The 22709-nt window shown below is 49.5% G+C and overlaps 1 protein-coding gene across 1 annotated transcript in view; it reads right to left on the minus strand.

Annotated features, from left to right (window-relative positions):
• LOC144785725 (semaphorin-3F-like) overlaps positions 1-22709 on the minus strand; it is a 472039-nt gene that overhangs the window by 343790 nt on the left and 105540 nt on the right. The window contains exon 2 of the mRNA XM_078664515.1: positions 4073-4202. Coding sequence (XP_078520641.1) covers positions 4073-4175 — 103 coding nt within the window. The 5' untranslated portion in view covers positions 4176-4202. The remainder of the gene's footprint in view (positions 1-4072; positions 4203-22709) is intronic.

The following is a 22709-nucleotide window of genomic DNA, read 5'->3' on the forward strand; positions in this document are numbered from 1 at the left end:
ACTGGGCTGGAGAGCTCCTGTGTCTGTGAACCCCACAGGGCGGGAGAGCTCCTGTGTGTGTGTACGCCACAGGGCGGGAGAGGTCCTGTGTGTGTGTACGCCACAGGGCGGGAGAGCTCCTGTGTGTGTGTACGCCACAGGGCGGGAGAGCTCCTGTGTGTGTGTACGCCACAGGGCGGGAGAGCTCCTGTGTGTCTGTGTGTACGCCACAGGGCGGGAGAGCTCCCGTGTGCCTGTGTACGCTCCTGTGTCTCTCTTCAGGTCCTTAGGAACAGAGTGAGCACCAGCCCTCCAGGGCTCTGAGCACCTTCCAGTAAGCCCAGCTTTGAGTGACAGGTTTTAGTTGTTCCCTGCTTTAAGCTTGAACCGGATGTTCCCTACAGCTGGACGGTAAAGAGTTCCACCTCGAACCCTGCGTGGCACCGCTTCCTGCCTCAGTCTCAAGTTTACCAGCGAGGGGTTTGGTGGTCAGTGGTCGGGTCAATACAGACCCCATGAGCTCCAGAGGGGGGTCCCTTACCCTGCAGGTGACGCGCTCCTATGAGACAGACCGGTGCTCTGTCCACAGCCGAACACTACAGTGACTGTGCAGGCCACATTCAACCGTGGCCGCCGGCTGGCCTCCCACATCCCGGGGAGCTCCAACCAAAATATAACTGGATGAACCGAGGAGTCTTCTGGGGCTGGAGCCAGGACAGGGCGCGTCAGTCACATCTGACTGAACCTCAACAGACCAGTCACACACAGAGGGAGGGCGTGGGGCAGGTACGCGTCATGGAGGGCCGCGCAGGTGTCTGGGGGGTGCCCGGCACCAGTCCTGCATTCGATATACAAGAGTCCTTCCTTTCTTTCAAACAAATATTGGTTCATGGCCATTGCCTCTCTTCCAAAGCCGCTGAGAGGAACCACTCATATCCCTTCACTACACAAACACCGGAGACACCAAATGTGCCCCCAGTGCAGACTTCAAAGCACTCTCAGAGTGCACCCACCCTGCCCCAATGCACTAAAGCCTGTCTGTGAGGTGGTCACACCTCCCTGTGACAGGAAACGTATTGTCAGGCCTTCCTCTGCTCAAGCTTGGCTCAGCAGCAGGAGGGCAGACTCGTGTCTGTGGCTGGCAGCATCCATTTTGTGATGCCCAGGTCGAGAAAGCTGGTACCGGCTGTTTCAAATAAGTCCCTCTAGAAGGGTGGAATCGCACCTCCCCCGCCAGTTACTGGCAGGGAGGTACGATTCCAAGGTGTTTGACACCAAACACGACATGTTTCTTAGCAGCATTTACTGCAAGGTTATAATGCACTTAAATATATATGGTTGGCTGCATCACAGAACAACCTCGGAGAATGGCTTCGGAAGGCTGCAGAGGGGCTCTACTCATGCATGGGCCCCTCTCACATAAACCCCAGCACCCTGCCTTTATGATTGATAAGGCCTGTCATAGGGGTGACTGATATGTTTACATCTGCAGTGATTTAAATCGATATAGTGAACCTATATCTTAAGTAAGTGGTGAAGCACCAGCTTACACAGGCTGCTGTAGCAGACCTGTGGTGCCATCTTGAATGGCCTCCCAGGGGTGGCATAATACATGCTGCAGCCCCTGGGAGGCCTCTGGGGTACCTTTGCCCTGGGTACACAGTGTACCATACACTAGGGACTGATAAGTGTACCCCAGTATTCAATCTGGAGTGTACCTAAAGTACATGGAATCAATTTAGAAGCGAAAGCAGATAGGCTGGGGCCCTGGATAGCAGGATCCCGGTCAGACTAGTAAGAAACAGTGAAACATCAGCAAAAAGTGGGGGTAACTCTAAGAAGCAGATCCTACTCTCCCACAGTCCGCACAGCATCATACTCCTAATCTGAGAAAAATCCTAACTTTAAGACTTTCGGTATTCACAGAAGGCATTTAGAAGTCCTAAAGTTAGGACTCCTAACTTCTGTGAATACCGAAATGAGTAAGTGCCTTCTGTGAATACCAAAATGAGAAAGTGCCTTCTGTGAATACCAAAATGGTAGTAAGTTTAGGATTTTGTCTTAAGTTAGTTCTGTGAATCGGGCCCATTGTCATTTACATTGCCAATAGCTCAAAATCTCGCAATTGCGAGACCTATTGCATTGGAAAGCTGAAACAGAGAGCGCGGTGTCCCTGAAGTGGGCACTGTGATCAGCTTTCATGTGAAAAAAAAATTAAAACAATTTGATCCCGCGCCCTCTGTATGAAGTGACAAGGAGTATGCCTATGAATTAAATCTCCGTGAATTGTATTAACGAGAAACAGCTATGTGTTTAGAGACAGGCCCTCGCCCAAGGGCAGCTTCCCACAGCAGGACTTAAGCACCCCGCGGCCTGGACGAGGCGAGGATTAAAGAAAACAGTGCTCACCGACTTATAAAGCAGACGTGTAACGACACAAGTAAAAGGTCCAGCCGTTAAGAGAGGTTACAAATGCAGGCACAGCGCTACCAAGGAGGGACTACTAAGCCTATTCACAAATGAAAAGCAACAATTTTGCAAGGACAGTGACAGGAGCCAATTGGAAAGAAGGGCGGGGAAATGGGCGGAGCTTCTATGCCATCCCTCAATACAGCATGGCTCGCACAGCAGCGCGTGCGCTCCCCAGGCTCGACCTAAAAATGAGAGGTTTGTGATCGGAAAACAACACATTTCAGGAGTAGGAGCCCGCGTCTGCATCTGGGGTACAAGAGGGGTGCAGGACAAGGGGTGCGTGGTGTGTGCACATCTGCTGCATCTGGGGTACAAGGGGGGTGCAAGGTAAGGAAACATTTACGAGTCATTAAAAACCATAAACATTGTTCAAATATACGAATTAGCTTCACAAATAAATCAGTAAAAAGAAGGAAGAAGGTAAAAGACAATCAACCATCAGACACCTCAAGTTAACTTCTAAAGAGTCAAGACCAGGACCCTGAGCCCTAGCGCCTTCAGTGTTATAGAGTACGGTGCCTACTACTTACAAGACTCCAGGGTACATTTCTCCTCAAAATCAATCCTCACCGCCCCCAAGATACCACGACACACACAAGGCGCCGCCATGTTTAGGTTTCTATATGCACATGAAGCTACGGCATCTAACTATTAATCATTTCATATTACACTTACGTGCAAAGCTACGTGTAAAGTGCGACAGTGTAATATTCAGTCGTGGTAACACCAGACCCAAAAGGGCGGGATAGAGAGCCGATGAGTCCTGGTTCTCCCTAGCCGCTCGCCATGACAACGCAAGTCTTCAATGATGTGAGGTTAACATAGCCTTACGCTACGTGCAAAATTACGCGTAAAGTGCAACGGTGCTGGTGATCAATGATTGGGGATCAGGACCAAATAGGGTGGGATAGGGATCGATAAGTCCTGGTTCTCCCAAGCACCCCTCCCCCCCCCATAACAATGGTGGATTTGAGGGACTCGGGCAGCCTCTCTTGGCGACCTTACATTTGTAGGACAGGTGGACGTGTGTTGAGGTCTAAATGGTGGAAGCCACCCTGGTGTAGCACCGCACAAGGGTCAGAGGTCGCCTTAACTTTATAGGACAGGCGGACGTGGGCCATGGTCAGAAGGATCGACATCACCCAACAGCAGCACCCCACAAGGGTCAGAGGTCGTCTCACATTTGTAGGACAGGTGGACGCGTGTCTAGGTCTAAATGGTGGAAGCCACCCTGGGGTAGCACCGCACAAGGGTCAGAGGTCGCCTTACATTTGTAGGACAGGTGGACGCGTGTCTAGGTTTAAATGGTGGAGTCCACCCTGGGGTAGCACCGCACAAGGGTCAGAGGTCGCCTTACATTTGTAGGACAGGTGGACGCGTGTCTAGGTTTAAATGGTGGAGTCCACCCTGGGGTAGCACCGCACAAGGGTCAGAGGTCGCCTTACATTTGTAGGACAGGTGGACGCGTGTCTAGGTTTAAATGGTGGAGTCCACCCTGGGGTAGCACCGCAGAAGGGTCAGAGGTCGCCTTACATTTGTAGGACAGGTGGACGCATGTCTAGGTCTAAATGGTGGAATCCACCATGGCGTAGCACTCCACAAGGGCTAGAGGTTGCCTTACCTTTGTAGGACAGGTGGACGCGGGCCGTGGTCGGAAGGCTCGACAGCACCCAACAGCAGCACCCCACAAGGGTCAGCAGGCGGAGCACCCGGCGGGCTGCCATGACACCCGTGTCTGCGCATGAAGCTGGCTGCAAGAGAGAAGAGGGTTACACATGAGGACCGTCAATCACAGAGGAAGCCATTACAGAGGCAGGCATCACAGAGGCAGCCATTACAGAGGCAGGCATCACAGAGACAGCCATTACAGAGGCAGGCATCACAGAGGCAGTCATTACAGAGGCAGGCATCACAGAAGCAGGCATCACAGAGGCAGCCATTACAGAGGCAGGCATTACAGGGGCAGGCATCACAGAGGCAGCCATTACAGAGGCAGGCATTACAGGGGCAGCCATTACAGAGACAGAATTTACTTTCAAGTTTTCTTCTGTGCCTGGACGTTACTCCAGGGATTGATAGGCCCTTTACAGATGTGTTTCTTACATGCAAATGTTCAAATAAACATATACATTCAGGTAATAAAACAATATTACGAAGGTCTGCACAAATAAATATTTACATTTTGATTTACTTTGACGGAAGCGGAATACATATTTTAAAGCCCTGGCTTGTGGGAGTAAAACATTCAGGAAGGTAAAAGTACAAGATTTGAGGGGGGTCACCTGAGCTGTGATGTAAGCGCTCCAGCCTTGGGGGGCTGCAATTAATGAGAGGGTGTAGGATAGAGATTGGTGGCATACTGGATGGGGGTTGGCAACAGCTGTTTAGGTAGAATGTTTTCCTGGGCAGGGGCGGGGGGTTCGGAGCTAGGAACGGTGGATAGCAGTAACCATCACCATGAGGGTGGCTATCTTGAAGAGGGGTTTTGGAGCTGGGAATGGAGGATAGCAGTAACCATCACCATGAGGGCGGCCATCTTGAATAGGGGTTTTGGAGCTTTGAATGGTGTATACCAGTAGCCATCACCATGAGGGCGGCCATCTTGAATAGGGGTTTTGGAGGATAGCAGTAACCATCACCATGAGGGCGGCCATCTTGAATAGGGGTTTTGGAGCTTGGAATGGTGTATAGCAGTAACCATCTAGCTGCTACACCATGAAAGCAGCTGTTGGAATAGGTAAATACGGTCTAAATGAGTACCATGATGTGTGTAGGCCCGACAGCGACAATACCGATAAACTTAAAACCAGTGTAGGCCATAACCTGTGACCCTATTACAATATCAACGCTCATAAATACAATGTCGATGGATGTCATTATCTATCCCTGCACAGCAGGGATGATAACGGCAGAAGCAATGACAACGTGTGCCATAATCCATGTACACACGCCAATGGCGTACCAGTAAAAGCGATGTCAATGTACGTCAGGATCTAGGAATAAATAACTACGGCAATATCAGTAAAAACAATACCAGTGTACGCTATGACAACTGCTCACAGGCTATTGCGAATGTCGATAAAAACGACACCAGTGACTGCCAAATTATTTTTGGGAGTTCCAGTGAACTCTTACCATTACTGTCAGATTGACCCAAGGTGACCTCCCCATCGACCCCGAGTCAGAGATATGCGGTCAGACAGGCCCTGCAACCCGTACCCACACCTATCAAATAACAGGTCACAGGTGGGGCCTCTCTTAAACCAAAGATAAACGCACTCCCAGGGAATACCTTTATTCATCCCACAGATTGATAGCTGCGCCACAAACAGGTCCGCGATAATTGGCACCAATAAAACATGTTTGGCCAAAGGCTTGCATTTTCCAAAAATACCACGATGCTACATGCCACATGTAGATAGAAACACTCAGCCAACCAGGACACAACATGCACACAATACGTAGTGATCGCGCGTTCTTCATGCCGGACATCTAGACACATACACACTGGCCCACACTAGCTCTTCTTGAGGTCAAGAGCTATCTGTGTCCTTATCAGATGACCAAAATTGCTAAATTTACAACTGTAATGTCTTAAGAATACAGTAATTCTTTTATGGTATGTCATAAGATGTGTATAAAACCAGCCAAAACATTGTACACCGAGAAACTTCCGCAGACGCATTCTGTGGAGACTCTCACAGCCGCGGCATTTAATTAAACCAACTTTTTTGTGTTTTGCCAAAGGCCTCCTATCTTTTCATTTCTTTAGGGTAAATTCATATCTGAGCAACACAGCCATCTTGAAGAGGGGTTAAGGAGCTTGTAATGTGGGATAGCATCTAGCTGCTGCACCATTAAAACAGCCATCTTGAAGAGGTGTTAAGGAGCTTGTAATGCGGGATAGCATCTAGCTGCTGCACCACTAAAGCAGCCATCTTGAAGAGGGGTTAAGGAGCTTGTAATGCGGGATAGCATCTAGCTGCTGCACCATTAAAGCAGCCATCTTGAAGAGGGGTTAAGGAGCTTGTAATGCGGGATAGCATCTAGCTGCTGTACCATTAAAGCAGCCATCTTGAAGAGGGGTTAAGGAGCTTGTAATGCGGGATAGCATCCAGCTGCTGCACCATTAAAGCAGCCATCTTGAAGAGGGGTTAAGGAGCTTGTAATGCGTGATAGCATCCAGCTGCTGCACCATTAAAGCAGCCATCTTGAAGAGGGGTTAAGGAGCTTGTAATGCGGGATAGCATCTAGCTGCTGCACCATGAAAGCAGCCATCTTGAAGAGGGGTTTTGGAGCATGGAATGGTGGATAGCTGGAACCATCTAGCTGCTGCACAGAGGACCGCTCTAAGGACAACAATCTTAAAGAGGGGCTTTTGAAGTTGGAATGCGGGATAGCATTAACTGGCACAATAATGGCAGCCATCTTGAAGAGGGGTTTGGAGTTTGGAATGGTGGCTAGCAGTAACAATGTAGCTGCTGCACCGAGGACTGCTCTGATGGCAGCTATCTTGTAGAGAGAGGTTTTGGGGCTTGAAATGCAGAATAGCAGTTGCCAGCACCATGAGGGTAGCCATCTTGAAAAGGGGTTTTGGAGTTTAGAATGGTGGATACCAGTAATCATCTAGCTGTGGCACCATGAGAGCAGCCATCTTGAAGAGGGGTTTTGGAGCTTGGAATGGTGGATAACAGTAACCATGTGGTTGCTACACCGAGGAGCTCTCTGAGGGCAGCCATCTTGTAGAGGGGTTTTGGCGCTTGGAATGATGGATAGCAGTAACCATCTAGCTGCTGCACTATGAGAGCAGCCATCTTGAAGAGGGGTTTGGAAGTTTGGAAAGGTGGATAGCAGTAACTATCTAGCTGCTGCACTATGAGAGCAGCCATCTTGAAGAGGGGTTTTGGAGCTTGGAATGGTGGATAGCTGTAACCATGTAACTGCAACACTGAGGACCTCTCCGAGGGCAGCCATCTTGAAGAGGGGTATTGGACCCTCCAGGATTTCACGATTTGCAAAAAAATCGAGAAATCTGCAGTTTTGTAAAAAGGCCGCGATTTTTACAAAACTGCCCGTGAAAGTTGGAAAACGCAATATATATATTTTTTTTTTACAAGGCACTCCAGCTCATCATCTCTGTGCCCTCTGTAAAAGCATCCGTACTCATTTCATCAAGACAAGGTTCCAGTATTGTTAGAATTCGCGCCGACCTCTGAACCTAATCTAGAGAAGCCGCAGCAGCCTCTGTCGGCGGATCAAAAGTTACTCAACGAGGCAGCCGCCCACTTCTGTGGAAGCCGAAGCTGTGAGATGCGCACATACCCTGTAAGGGTTTATTAAACTTACACTCGGGCTAATGTAAATTCAAGAAAACCAGAAAAAGTATTTGAAAATCATTTAGTAAATGTGGGATTAAACAATGTTAGAAAATATGTTGTATTTCTATTGGAATGTCTCCAGTTCAGTCCTGAGCACAACCACATGTTGTGGGATTTGAATTATATTTTCAGCCATTACTGTACGACGCCTTCCTGAGACTTCTTGTTCACACCGTGTGTGTTTGTTAGTCGCATTGAATACATGAGACGCAGCCGGGCATAGAATTCCACGTGCATCGCGACAAAAAAACTGGCGAAATATTATTGAAGGACGGTGTCAATAAAACGATCTGCGACACAATATCTATCGCGTGCAAGGGACTGGCAGTGCACGAGCATGGGTCTTTTTCATTATTTGGAGACACATAAACGTCAAATACTTTGAGATGACTCAAATTACATTCAAAACCAGAAAGGGGGAAGGCGCAGACAGGGCCGGACTGGCCGTTGCGGGCGCCGGGCAATCCCCCGGTGGGCCGCAAGGGTGGGGGCAGGTCGTTTTTGTTACAGGGCCGATTTTGCAGCTATTGCAGCATAGCTGCAAAATTGGCATGTAACAAAATCGTCCGAAAACCGGCCCCGGCAAAGAGCTTGGTCGCACCCTCTACCCTCTACCCCCCACCCCGGGGGGTCGACCGACCACTTGGCCAGGTTTTGGTTCCCAATCCGGCCCTGCGCACAGACCCTCGATTACGGTGACTGTAATCAAGGGAAGCCATTGCTTGCATGCTTCGCAGCGCGTGGGGAGTGAGGCAAGGTGACAGGATGTGGCTTTACGGTCAAAACTGCCGACTCTGCAACTGGAGAACTCGGTTCGAGTCTCGGCATCGGTTCTTCATCCTGTGATTCTGGGCAAATCACTTAAACACTAAAAACATGATACGTCATTGTGTAAAGTAACTGGCGCTCAGGTAAAGCTCCAATCGATACCTTCGGGTTGAGTTTGCGCTATAAATATAAATATGAAAAAAAGTGCAGAGTCCAAAATGACCACAACTAAACTACCCCAGGTACCCTGTGGAAACTTCGAAGAGCTTAATGATGCGAGAGGGTAAGTCCGAGGTGACTAGCAGGGTGGGAGGCGTAGGGTTAGCCACAAGGAAGAGGATTTCTAGTTTGAAATAGTAACACATGTTCTATGAATAGTCAATTTCTACATTTTGCATAGAATTATAGTTGAACTTTCATGCCTGAAACAGATCAAATACAGAAGGTAGGCCGAAGACAAGTTCACATAGGATGGACCCTTTCCTGCGGCCTGGGGAACACCCCACGCGTGGCAGAATTCCTTACATTTTTTGCTCCCATCACAACACTCCTCCTGATGAGCTCGTGATGACCTCTTCACCTTCAAGGGGGAGCTGGAACCAGCTTGCTTTACAGCTCACGTTTCAACAGATCTTTCAATTCGCTCCTCTAGTCAGACCGCCCCCAGGGTATTGTGGCATGGATTAGCAAGTTTAGCGGCACGAGGAATAGTACCAGGGTGTTAGGTGTATGTATGCTCAAGTCGACTTATGAGGACTAAACCAGGTAAGCAGGTGGTGACCTCCCTATGCCGTCTGTCTCACTTATTTGGATCAGCCACGATGATCCTGTGCCCGAGGGTTCCTGTGGAAGAAGTGTCCGGCCTTACCTATCCAGAGGCAGCGGTGCCCGGGCAGAGGTGCGCACATGGGCACTAGAACAACCCGGGGAGAAATACAGCTCCCTCCCATGAGGTGAGGACTGGAGCTGTGCTTCCGTGGAGCTGCAGACACTTTAACTCCTTGGCCGAAGCGGTAATTCCGCCGCGGCACGGCGGGTGGAAGAGGGGTAGCGCGGCGCCGCCATGCTCGTGACGGAACCGCGCCGTCAGGAGCCACGGGCGCGCTGTGCTCATGACGGCGTGGTTCTGTCACGACTCCGTCCACTCACTAATTTGCCGCACAGGCGGGAATCAGTGCCGCGTGGGCGGAGCGGCCCCAGCATGACGGCACCACGCTGTCATGAGCACACGGCGTCCGTGGCTCATGACAGCGTGGTTCCGTCATGAGCAGGGAAGGGGTTAAACATACCTTTTGCAAAGTGGAATTCTCTGCTTAAACAGTTTCTATTGATTTCAGGCTGAAAAGGAATGATTATGAGTCAAATAAAGTGGCGCTAAATTTCCATATTTGTGCCGCTAAATTTGCTAATCCATGCCGCAATATCCTGGGGGTCTGATTGAAGCTTGGATTGCGGGATAGCAGTAACCAGATTAACTCCTTCGGTGCGCATGTCGGCTAAGGGCCGTCGCAAGCACTACCTCGGTAGTGCTGCGCATGTCCGTTGGCCGACGCGGCCCCGCCCACTCTTCAGAACTCCCGCACCGCGGCGGAATTTGCGCCACGGTAAAGGAGTTAATAAGGGCAGCCATCTTGAAGAGGGGTTTTGGAGCTTGGAATGGTGAATAGAAGTAATCCTGTAGCTGTTGAACCGAAGACTACTCGCAGTATCTACGCGGATACTGGGCGATGATATTCCAGCAAGAAGTGTGGCTCAATGGTTAGAGCGGCAGACCCTGATGCAGAGGTCTAGCCCGGGACCAGGGTTCAATTCCCCGCCTCGGCGGGTCTTGAACTCAATTCCCCGGATCTGATAATTCTCGCCTCGGTGCCTATTCTAATCATGGGTCCCACTCTGCAACTCTGGGCAAAAGCTTGCTTTATCTCCACAACGCGAAGGATGCCTGGCCTCCACCTTGGGGGTGCCCAGGAGTGGACACCTCACAGGGAAAGCCAGGATGGGTTCCACAGCGGTATTCGTAAAAGCGCCTTGAGACCCTTGCGGGTGAGTAGTGCGCTATACAAGTATCAATTTACATTTACATTACAGCAAGGACCTGTGGTACAGCCAATGCTTGTTTTCAACCCTCATGTGTCATGTTAATTGACTATGAGTCTCAGTAAATTGTGCACAATCTCTGCAAGAGCGTTAACGCGGGGTCAAGGTTTAGACTCGCGTCACGCAGGAGCCGAAGGACTCTGCACCTTGGAGAGGTGAGGGTGGGGCGCGGTGTTTGCAGGGGGTCCCCCCAGGCTGTATTTGAATCAAACAATCCTTCATGTACGTGCTTTATAGTTTCTCAATGGATTTTGGGTAAATTTGTGTTTGTGAGTCTTCTGCATATTTGAGATGAGGCTGAGGATGTTAGGAACTCTGCCTGAGCTTCAAAGCGCTTTGTTGAAGGGAGTGATCATTGGCTGAGAGTGAGTGTCGTTCATCCTCAGGTGGGATTTCAGTCTGCCCCTCCCCCCTCCGCGACACAAAGGATGAGTGTAGAGCGTATTGAGCAGTAAGTCAGGGTCAACTGTACTCAAGGTCACTTAGAGGTCACGTTGGATCAGCAAACTCAGTGGCGGCTCCTCCGCAGTGGCAGAGGGGTGTAGCCTCACTGACTAAGCCAGCAGCTGAAAAATAAAGCAATATTGTTTCATTTTTCGGCCGCTGGCTGACACAGCGTGTGTGGGGCGGGGCCGAGCCATGGCGTGGCGGAGTGATGTGCACAACTAACTGTGCAGTGCAGGTCTGTTTGGCCGACCGTCTTAGTCCAGCCAAACAGACACGCGCAGTTAGGTTTCTCCACCCAGCTGCATTGCACAGCTGGGTTGTAGAACCAGCACCGGCTCCCTGTGCCAGAGCGAGCGTTAAACCATAACATGAGAGCAGCGCGGGGATTGCACAGGGAGGCCGCTGCTGCCCCAGTGCCTGCTGGGACCAGGAACCAGAGGATCTCCAAGGCGGCAGAAGCAGCGTGAGGTACGTTTTCTTACCCTCCCCCTGTGTTAGCCCCGCTGCACCCACGCTCCCCACCCGCCCGCTGTTAATACGCGTCGGCCGCCACGGAGTTAACTCGCTTCCCCCATATCCATCGCCTGATCGATGCGTCACTCATGCCTAGCGCTGCTGCTTCTCTGATGTGCCCTGAGGTGAACCCACATCAATAGTCACTTTGTGGTTATTTTTCAGTGATGTGTTGACTTTTTGTTTTGCGACAGAACTTGAGTACGTCCGCCATTGGTTAACCTTCGGGCCGCTTCTTTTGCGAGTTGAATTTGGTGTTTAGGACGGTGGCTTTGAAGGGGGGAAGGGCAGCTTCTTTCAGTGAATGGGTTTGTTTAACAATGAAAATCATGGTCACCCAGCAGAGGAATCAAAAGAGCGACTACCTCATAGGGGAGGTATAGGAGGGCCCAGCTGATACTCGAACGGCCTCGGAGAGTCCAATCGACTGCAAACAACTTAATTGAAAATGGAGACTCAACAAAAACACCACCGCAAGATCCACATATAAAGCTGTCCTCAACCTCTACCCTCAACAACTATGAGACACAAAGAAAAAGGCCCTAACTCCAAGACTCAAAGCCAACAGGAAAGAACTCTTCACCATTGTTAAGTATTTCTCCAATCTCGCAGCTTCCAACGACGACACCATCCCATCCCAAGCACTCTTCAACAAACTATCAAACTTCTTTGAACAGAAGACTGCCCAGATCTACAACACATTCGACCCACAGCTTACCGGTACGAACTGCCCTGAGCAGCCGGACACCTCCTTCATCGCCAAACAGCAGCTCAGCAATTGGAATTGGATATCTTCCTTCCTCACGGACAGAACCCAGTGAGTTAGACTTTCCCCCACACCTCAGAACCCAAGAAAGTCATCTGCAGAGTCCCTCAAGGATCGTCGCTCGGCCCAACACTCTTCAACGTCTACATGATGCTCCTCGCGGACATGGTCAGACAGGATCGGATTGGTAGGACGGACACTCGGGCAATGGGACGGTATCTGATTGGTAGCTATGGGCTGCTATTTTGCCCACCCTGGTGGCCGATCTGACCTGTGTCTGTGCTGTTCGGATGCCGCCAGCAGTCCAGAGGTGGCCTGAGCGGCCGTCCGGAGGCAGATGGGACTCTAACACCGCTCTTTTACCAATGGGCGGAGGTTGCATTCCCAACACCTCGCTGGCCGGCCCATTAATGATTTATGATTAGGGCTCCCGGTTTTATGGTATTTATTTTTTATCAGCACTGTCTGTATTTATCCATATTTATATTTTGGCATCTTATTGGTATTTACCCACATTTATTGTGTGTTTCAAGAATAAATGTAGCTGTAACATGGCATTTATAGGACTATTCGACGTGCACTCAAACATCGATGCAAACTAAGCAGCCACGTATAACAAAAGACCACACTCACAGGTACATATTAGCAACATACTACAAATATATGTTTATATATGCCCAGATTTAAGGAACTCTCGTCCTGTGTTTTAACCCTCCGTGCTGTCTGCCTGCTCTGCTGTTGCCAAGAATTAATGAAAGACAGCACGGTGAGTTTCTCACAAGAAGCATCAATTTCAGTATTTTTCCGCTTTAAAAAAATAAATACAGACCGGAAACACACTGTTTTCTGTCCGTATTTATCTGTAAAAATCAGTAAAAATGGAACATCGGAAGCCCTAATCATGATTGGGCCGGGGCAGGGGGCCTGAGCGGATGTGGCCTTGCTTATATTCACATGTGGTTCACCAGTGTGCACTAATCTGTGCACAAGGAGTCCTGGCAACATACTTTTTTTATGTCAGTGAAGTTAGAAACACGCCTCTCTTAGAGAAACCCCACCTTCTGTTTATAATATTTGAAACACCGGAGCAGAGTTATGCGAAATGGCGCAATCCGCAAATGTGACCCACTTTTTTGGGAGCCCCGGCCTATTTTTGATCCCAATCCAACCCGGTCGTCAGAGCTCATGGCATCAACACAGAATCCGACGACGCCCATGACACACCGCTCATCCTCGCCCTTTCCGACTCAACCGGCACCGCCAAAGCAAACTGCGCCGACGGCGTGAGCAACATCGCTGCTTGGATGAAAAACAACTGCCTCCAGCTCAACACAGACAAAACCGAAGTCCTAATCTTCGACAACAACCCCCGGGACGCCTTAGAACTTGACCACCAGTGACACATCTACGCCTTCGCATCGCCTCATCATTGCGCAAGATTTTCAAGTGGATACCACTGAACACCAGACCAGGCTCTTATAACAAGCAAACACAAGGAGGCGATTCAGAAAAGGGGGTGGTGATGGACAGAGCATCTGAATTAAACAGAACACTCATACCTAGTCAAAAGATCAGGGCTTGATCCATCACCGTTTTTTAGCTCACTACACCATCCCAGTTCAGAATCGTTTTAGCCACCACAGGTGTGGCAGGGTATACTCAGATGTGAGTCCCTTGCTCACTGCACCATCAGGATTCAAGCAAGCCGGGCCGAAGACGGCTGCAATGCCAGAAACCGGTCCCCGGAAGCTTGTTTCCTTTCCAGTAAAGAATTGGCTTGGTAGTTTGGTCTGCCCTGTTCCCATGATGCACTGGGCCAGGGTCAGACTAATTTGCATGTAGCCAGGTTCTGAGCTGGGATGGTGCAGTGAGCTAAAAAACGGTGATGGATCAAGCCCTGATCTTTTGACTGGGTACGAGTGTTCTGTTTAATTCAGATACTCTGTCCATCACCACCCCCACTTTTTGAATCGTTTTAGCCACCACAAGTGTGGCAGGGTATACTCAGATGTGAGTCCCTTGCTCACTGCACCATCAGGATTCAAGCAAGCCGGGCTGAAGACGGCTGCAATGCCAGAAACCGGTCCCCGGAAGCTTGTTTCCTTTCCAGTAAAGAATTGGCTTGGTAGTTTGGTCTGCCCTGTTCCCATGATGCACTGGGCCTGGGTCAGACTAATTTGCATGTAGCCAGGTTCTGAGCTGGGATGGTGCAGTGAGCTAAAAAACGGTGATGGATCAAGCCCTGATCTTTTGACTGGGTACGAGTGTTCTGTTTAATTCAGATACTCTGTCCATCACCACCCCCACTTTTTGAATTGTCCACGAAGATGCCACCTTTTTGTGCAATACCTCTACTCAACTGGAGTACTTTCTATTGTCTAATCAGTAAGTGCTCCCTCGTTGGCTAAATGTATAGGGCAGATTTACAATATCTGGTGCATCCCCAGGGATGCGCTAGTTATTGTGCGCCGCAGCTCCGCCACCCATGGTGCGCCGCATTTACAATGCGGCGCACCATGTGGCAAAAACGGCACAGATGCGTCACGCATCTGTGCCGTAAAAGCAGCGCATTGCTGGAGCTGCGTCGCGCTTGCGACGCAGCTCCAGCAATGCTCTGGGGGGCATTATCTCCCCAATGCTGCATCAAGCCTTGCGGCTGCTACAAGCAGGCGCAGGGTTTTGACGCAGCATTGGCCTAAAAGTGACTGAGTGAATTCTTGTAGATTTCACTCAGCCACTTTTAGGAGGCGTTCCTGCGCAGGAACGCCCTCCCCTGCGCCAGAACGCCTCCTTATGGCGCAGGGCTTTACAACGTGACGCATCTCTCAGATGCGTCACGTTGTGAATACCCAGCACCATGGCGCATCTTTTGTGCTGCCGCTGCGTCACAAAAGGTCTCGGTAGAGGGTGGCAGTGGTGAACCAGAGGGTGGCAGTGCTGAACCAGAGGGTGGCAGGGGTGAACCAGAGGGTGGCAGGGGTGAACCAGAGGGTGGCAGTGATGAACCAGATGGTGGCAGGGGTGAACCAGAGGGTGGCAGTGGTGAACCAGAGGGTGGCATGGGTGAACCAGAGGTTGGCAGTGGTGAACCAGAGGGTGACAGTGGTTAACCAGAGGGTGGCAGTGGTGAACCAGAGGTGCTATGATGAACCAGAGGGTGGCAGTGGTGAACCAGAGGGTGGCAGTGGTGAACCAGAGGGTGGCAGTGGTGAACCAGAGGGTGGCAGTGCTGAACCAGAGGGTGACAGTGGTTAACCAGAGGGTGACAGTGGTGAACCAGAGGTGCTGTGATGAACCAGAGGGTGGCAGTGATGAACCAGAGGGTGGCAGTGGTGAACCAGAGGGTGGCAGTGGTGAACCAGAGGGTGGCAGTGGTGAACCAGAGGGTGGCAGTGGTGAACCAGAGGTGCTGTGATGAACAAGAGGGTGGCAGTGGTGAACCAGAGGGTAGCAGTGGTGAACCAGAGGGTGACAGTGCTGTACCAGAGGGTGGCAGGGGTGAACCAGAGGGTGCTGTGATGAACCAGAGGGTAGCAGTGGTGAACCAGAGGGTGGCAGGGGTGAACCAGAGGGTGGCAGGGGTGAACCAGAGGGTGGCAGTGGTGAACCAGAGGGTGGCAGAGCTGAACCAGAGGATGGCAGGGGTGAACCAGAGGGTGGCAGTGATGAACCAGAGGGTGGCAGTGGTGAACCAGAGGGTGCGGTGCCCATACACAACCGCATGGGTAACTTCGGAATGCAAGCGGCCCGCGAACACGCAAAAAGCCCCGCGAACACGCAAAAAACCCCGGGAAACACGCAAAAACCAAAGACTTTGCAGATTGCGGATTCGATTTCGCCCATACTTACTACAAAGCGCACTACAAAGCGCACTACAAAACGCACTACAAAACGCACAAAAAAACGCACTACAAAACGGTACTACAAAACGCACTACACCATGTACCACAAAACGTACTACAAAACACACTACAAAACACACTACAAAACACACTACAAAACACACTACAAAACACAATACAAAACGCACTACAAAACGCACTACAACATGTACTACAAATGTACTACAAAACGCACTACAACATGTACTACAAAACGCACTACAAAACGCACTACATGTACTACAAAACGTACTACAAAACGTACTACAAAACGCACTACAAAACGCACTACAAAACGCACTACAAAACCGTACTGCAAAACACACTACAAAACGCACTACAAAACGCACTACAAAACGCACTACAAAACACTACAAAACGTACTACAAAACGCACTACAAAACACACTACAAAACACACTACAAAAAACACTACAAAACACACTACAAAACACACTACAAAACACACTACAAAACCGTACTACAACATGTACTACAAAACGCACTACAAAACACACTACAAAACACACTACAAAACCGTACTACAACATGTACTACAAAACGCACTACAAAACGCACTACAAAACGTACTACAAAACGTACCACAAAAATGTACTACAAAACGTACTACAAAATGTACTACAAAACGCACTACAAAATGCACTACAAAACGCTCTACAAAACGCTCTACAAAACACACTACAACATGTATTACAAAACATACTACAACACGCACTACAAAATGTACTACAAAACGCACTACAAAACGCACTACAAAATGCACTACAAAACGTACTACAAAACATACTAAAAAATGTACTACAAAACGCACTACAAAACATACTACAAAACACACTACAAAACACACTACAAAACGCACTACAACATGTACTACAAATGTACTACAAAACGCACTACAAAACATACTACAAAACACTACAAAACACACTACAAAACACTACAAAACACACTACAAAACACTACAAAACACACTACAAAACGAACTACAACATGTACTACAAAACGCACTACAAAACACACTACAAAATAGACTACAAAACGCACTACAAAACGCACTGCAAACACACTGCAAAACGCACTACAAAACGTACTAGAAAACACATTACAAAACGCACTACAAAACACACTACAAAACGTACTACAAAACGCACTATAACATGTATTAAAAAAGTACTACAAATGTACTACAAAACACACTACAACATGTACTACAAAACGTCCTATAAAACGCACTACAAAACGCACTACAAAACGCACTACAACATGTACTACAAAACGCACTACAACATGCACTACAAAACGCACTACAAAACGCACTGCAAAACGCACTACAAAACACACTACAAAACACACTACAAAAAACACTACAAAACACACTACAAAACACACTACAAAACACACTACAAAACCGTACTACAACATGCACTACAAAACGCACTACAAAACGCACTGCAAAACGCACTACAAAACGTACTGCAAAACGTACTAGGAAACACATTACAAAATGTAGTATAAAATGTCCTGCAAAACGTACTACAAAACACACTACAAAACGTACTAAAAAATGCACTACAAAACGCACGACAAAACCCACTACAAAACCCACTACAAAACACACTACAAAACACACTACACAACCCACTACGAAACACATTACAAAACGTACTGCAAAACGTACTACAAAACGCACTACAAAACGCACTACAAAACGCACTACAAAACGCACTACAAAACGTACTACAAAACGTACTACAAAGCGCACTACAAAACGCACTACAAAACGCACTACAAAACGCACTACAAAACGCACTACAAAACGCACTACAAAACGTACTACAAAACGTACTACAAAGCGCATTACAAAACATACTACAAAACGTACTACAAAACGTACCTCAAAACGCACCACAAAACGCACTACAAAACGCACTACAAAACACACTACAAAACACACTACAAAACACACTACAAAACACACTACAAAACACACTACAAAACCGTACTACAACATGTACTACAAAACGCACTACAAAACACACTACAAAACACACTACAAAACCGTACTACAACATGTACTACAAAACGCACTACAAAACGCACTACAAAACGTACTACAAAATGTACCACAAAAATGTACTACAAAACGTACTACAAAATGTACTACAAAACGCACTACAAAATGCACTACAGAACGCTCTACAAAACGCTCTACAAAACACACTACAACATGTATTACAAAACATACTACAACACACACTACAAAATGTACTACAAAACGCACTACAAAACGCACTACAAAATGCACTACAAAACGTACTACAAAACATACTACAAAATGTACTACAAAACGCACTACAAAACATACTACAAAATGTACTACAAAACACACTACAAAACATACTACAAAACACACTACAAAACACACTACAAAACGCACTACAAAACGCACTACAACATGTACTACAAATGTACTACAAAACGCACTACAAAACATACTACAAAACACTACAAAACACACTACAAAACACTACAAAACACACTACAAAACACTACAAAACACACTACAAAACGCACTACAAAACGCACTACAAAACAGACTACAAAACGCACTACAAAACGCACTGCAAACGCACTGCAAAACGCACTGCAAAACGCACTACAAAACGTACTAGAAAACACATTACAAAACGCACTACAAAACACACTACAAAACGTACTACAAAACGCACTATAACATGTATTAAAAAAGTACTACAAATGTACTACAAAACACACTACAACATGTACTACAAAACGTCCTATAAAACGCACTACAAAACGCACTACAAAACGCACTAAAACATGTACTACAAAACGCACTACAACATGCACTACAAAACGCACTACAAAACGCACTGCAAAATGCACTACAAAACGTACTGCAAAACGTACTAGGAAACACATTACAAAACGTAGTATAAAATGTCCTGCAAAACGTACTACAAAACACACTACAAAACGTACTACAAAATGCACTACAAAACGCACGACAAAACCCACTACAAAACCCACTACAAAACCCACTACAAAACCCACTACAAAACACACTATAAAACACACTATAAAACACACTACACAACCCACTACAAAACACACTACAAAACGCACTGCAAAACGCACTACAAAACGCACTACAAAACGCACTACAAAACGCACTACAAAACGCACTACAAAACGCACTACAAAACGCACTACAAAACGCACTACAAAACACACTACAAAATGCACTACAAAACGCACTACAAAACGTACTACAAAACGTACTACAAAGCGCATTACAAAACATACTACAAAACGTACTACAAAACGTACCTCAAAACGCACTACAAAACGCACTACAAAACGTACTACAAAGCGCATTACAAAACGCACTACAAAACGTACTACAAAACGTACTACAAAGCGCATTACAAAACATACTACAAAACGTACTACAAAGCGTACCTCAAAACGCACAACAAAACGCACTACAAAACACACTACAAAACGCACTACAAAACGCACTACAAAACGCACTACAAAACGTCCTACAAAACGTACTACAAAGCGCATTACAAAACATACTACAAAACGTACTACAAAACGTACCTCAAAACGCACTACAAAACGCACTACAAAACGTACTACAAAGCGCATTACAAAACGTACTACAAAACGTACCTCAAAACGCACTACAAAACGTACTTTTGCCTATAATTATGTCTGCGGAGTTCACCGCCTCGACGGCAGTTTCCTCACATGTAAATATAGATGTCCGTTTCACTGAGGCCATGAAGTACTGAAGTGCTGGCCCTGGGTGCTGGTGTGAGAGGTCTGTGAAGGGAGGGTGCCCTGGGGGAGGTCTGTGAAGGGAGGGTTCCGTGGGGAGGTCTGTGAGGGGAGGGCGCCCTGGAGGCTGGTGTGGGAGGGGGTCTGTGAAGGCAGGGTGCCCTGGGGGAGGTCTGTGCCCTGGAGGCTGGTGTGAGAGGTTTGTGAGGGGAGGGTGCCCTGGAGGCTGGTGTGGGAGAGGTCTGTGAGGGGAGGGTGCCCTGGAGGCTGGTGTGGGAGGGGGTCTGTGAAGGGAGGGTGCCCTGGGGGAGGTCTGTGAAGGGAGGGTTCCGTGGGGAGGTCTGTGAGGGGTCTGTGTGGGGCGGGTGCCCTGGAGGCGGGTGTGTGAGGGGTCTGTGAGGGGAGGGCGCCCTGGAGGCTGGTGTGGGAGAGGTCTGTGAGGGGAGGGTGCCCTGGAGGCTGGTGTGGGAGAGGTCTGTGAGGGGAGGGCGCCCTGGAGGCTGGTGTGGGAGGGGGTCTGTGAAGGCAGGGTGCCCTGGGGGAGGTCTGTGAGGGGAGGGTGCCCTGGAGGCTGGTGTGGGAGAGGTCTGTGAGGGGAGGGTGCCCTAGAGGCTGGTGTGGGAGGGGGTCTGTGAAGGCAGGGTGCCCTGGGGGAGGTCTGTGAGGGGAGGGTGCCCTGGAGGCGGGTGTGTGAGGGGTCTGTGAGGGAAGGGTGCCCTGGAGGCTGGTGTGAGAGGTCTGTGAGGGGAGGGTGCCCTGGAGGCTGGTGTGGGAGAGGTCTGTGAGGGGAGGGTGCCCTAGAGGCTGGTGTGGGAGGGGGTCTGTGAAGGGAGGGTGCCCTGGGGGAGGTCTGTGAAGGGAGGGTTCCGTGGGGAGGTCTGTGAGGGGTCTGTGTGGGGCGGGTGCCCTGGAGGCGGGTGTGTGAGGGGTCTGTGAGGGAAGGGCGCCCTGGAGGCTGGTGTGGGAGAGGTCTGTGAGGGGAGGGTGCCCTGGAGGCTGGTGTGGGAGAGGTCTGTGAGGGGAGGGCGCCCTGGAGGCTGGTGTGGGAGGGGGTCTGTGAAGGCAGGGTGCCCTGGGGGAGGTCTGTGAGGGGAGGGTGCCCTGGAGGCTGGTGTGGGTGGGCGGGTGGGGGGTGCATAGGCCCCTGTTCCAAGACTGTGGGTCTGTCTGTGCTCCACCCCCCCTGGTCTGTGGGTCTGTCCGAGCTCCCCCCTCTCGTCTGTGGGTCTGTCTGAGCTCCCCCCCCTGGTCTGTGGGTCTGTCCGAGCTCCCCCCCCCTCGTCTGTGGGTCTGTCTGAGCTCCCCCCCCCCTCGTCTGTGGGTCTGTGTGAGCTCCTCCCTGGTCTGTGGGTCTGTCTGAGCTCCCCCCTGGTCTGTCCGAGCACCCTCCCCCCCCCCCCCTCCGTGGGTGAGGTCTGTGGAATGCGCGTGCACTTGTGATGTGCGGGTGGAACGCAGGTCACACGTGGTGTCGGCTCTGAGCCGGAACGAGGAATGTGGCAGAGGGCAGACGTGCCAGAGAGGGCCTCACCGGGGCTGTAGTGAAGGACCGGTGCCCTCTGCACAAAAACAGCTCCATGACGTCTGCAGGACGACGGGTGCGGACCAATCAGCTTTTGAGAGGTAAACTGGTGCTTGTGCACCCGTCGTGTGCCTTTGTGTGTGTGCGTGGAGCTGGCTGAGGGTGTACATGTGCGTGAGCAGATGGGTGGTGAGATCACTGTGTGTGGATTGTGTACAGATGGGTGGTTAAATGTGTGTGTGTGTATAAGTTGGTGGTGAGATGTGTGTGTATACAGATGGGTGGTTAAGTGAGTGTGTGTGTGTGTGTGTATTGATGGGTGGTGAGATGTGTGTGTATGCACCCACACACCTGCACAGAAACAGTATGAGAGCAACAGTACTCCCCGCACCACCTGCACAGAAACAGTGTGAGAGGAACAGAACTACCCGCACCACCTGCACAGAAACAGTGTGAGAGCAACAGAACTACCCGCACCACCTGCACGGAAACAGTGTGAGAGCAACAGAACTAGCCGCACCACCTGCACAGAAACAGTGTGAGAGCAACAGTACTACCCGCACCACCTGCACAGAAACAGTGTGAGAGCAACAGTACTACCCACACCGCCTGCACAGAAACAGTGTGAGAGCAACAGTACTCCCCGCACCACCTGCACAGAAACAGTGTGAGAGCAACAGAACTACCCGCACCACCTGCACAGAAACAGTGTGAGAGCAACAGTACTACCCGCACCACCTGCACGGAAACAGTGTGAGAGCAACAATACTACCCACACCACCTGCACAGAAACAGTGTGAGAGCAACAGTACTACCCGCACCACCTGCACAGAAACAGTGTGAGAGCAACAGAACTAGCCGCACCACCTGCACAAAAACAGTGTGAGAGCAACAGTACTACCCGCACCACCTGCACAGAAACAGTGTGAGAGCAACAGTGCTACCCGCATCACCTGCACAGAAACAGTGTGAGAGCAACAGTACTACCCGCACACCTGCAGAGAAACAGTGTGAGAGCAACAGTACTACCCGCACACCTGCAGAGAAACAGTGTGAGAG

Source organism: Lissotriton helveticus, chromosome 10 (genome assembly GCF_964261635.1).
Source record: "Lissotriton helveticus chromosome 10, aLisHel1.1, whole genome shotgun sequence".
Taxonomy (NCBI): domain Eukaryota; kingdom Metazoa; phylum Chordata; class Amphibia; order Caudata; family Salamandridae; genus Lissotriton; species Lissotriton helveticus.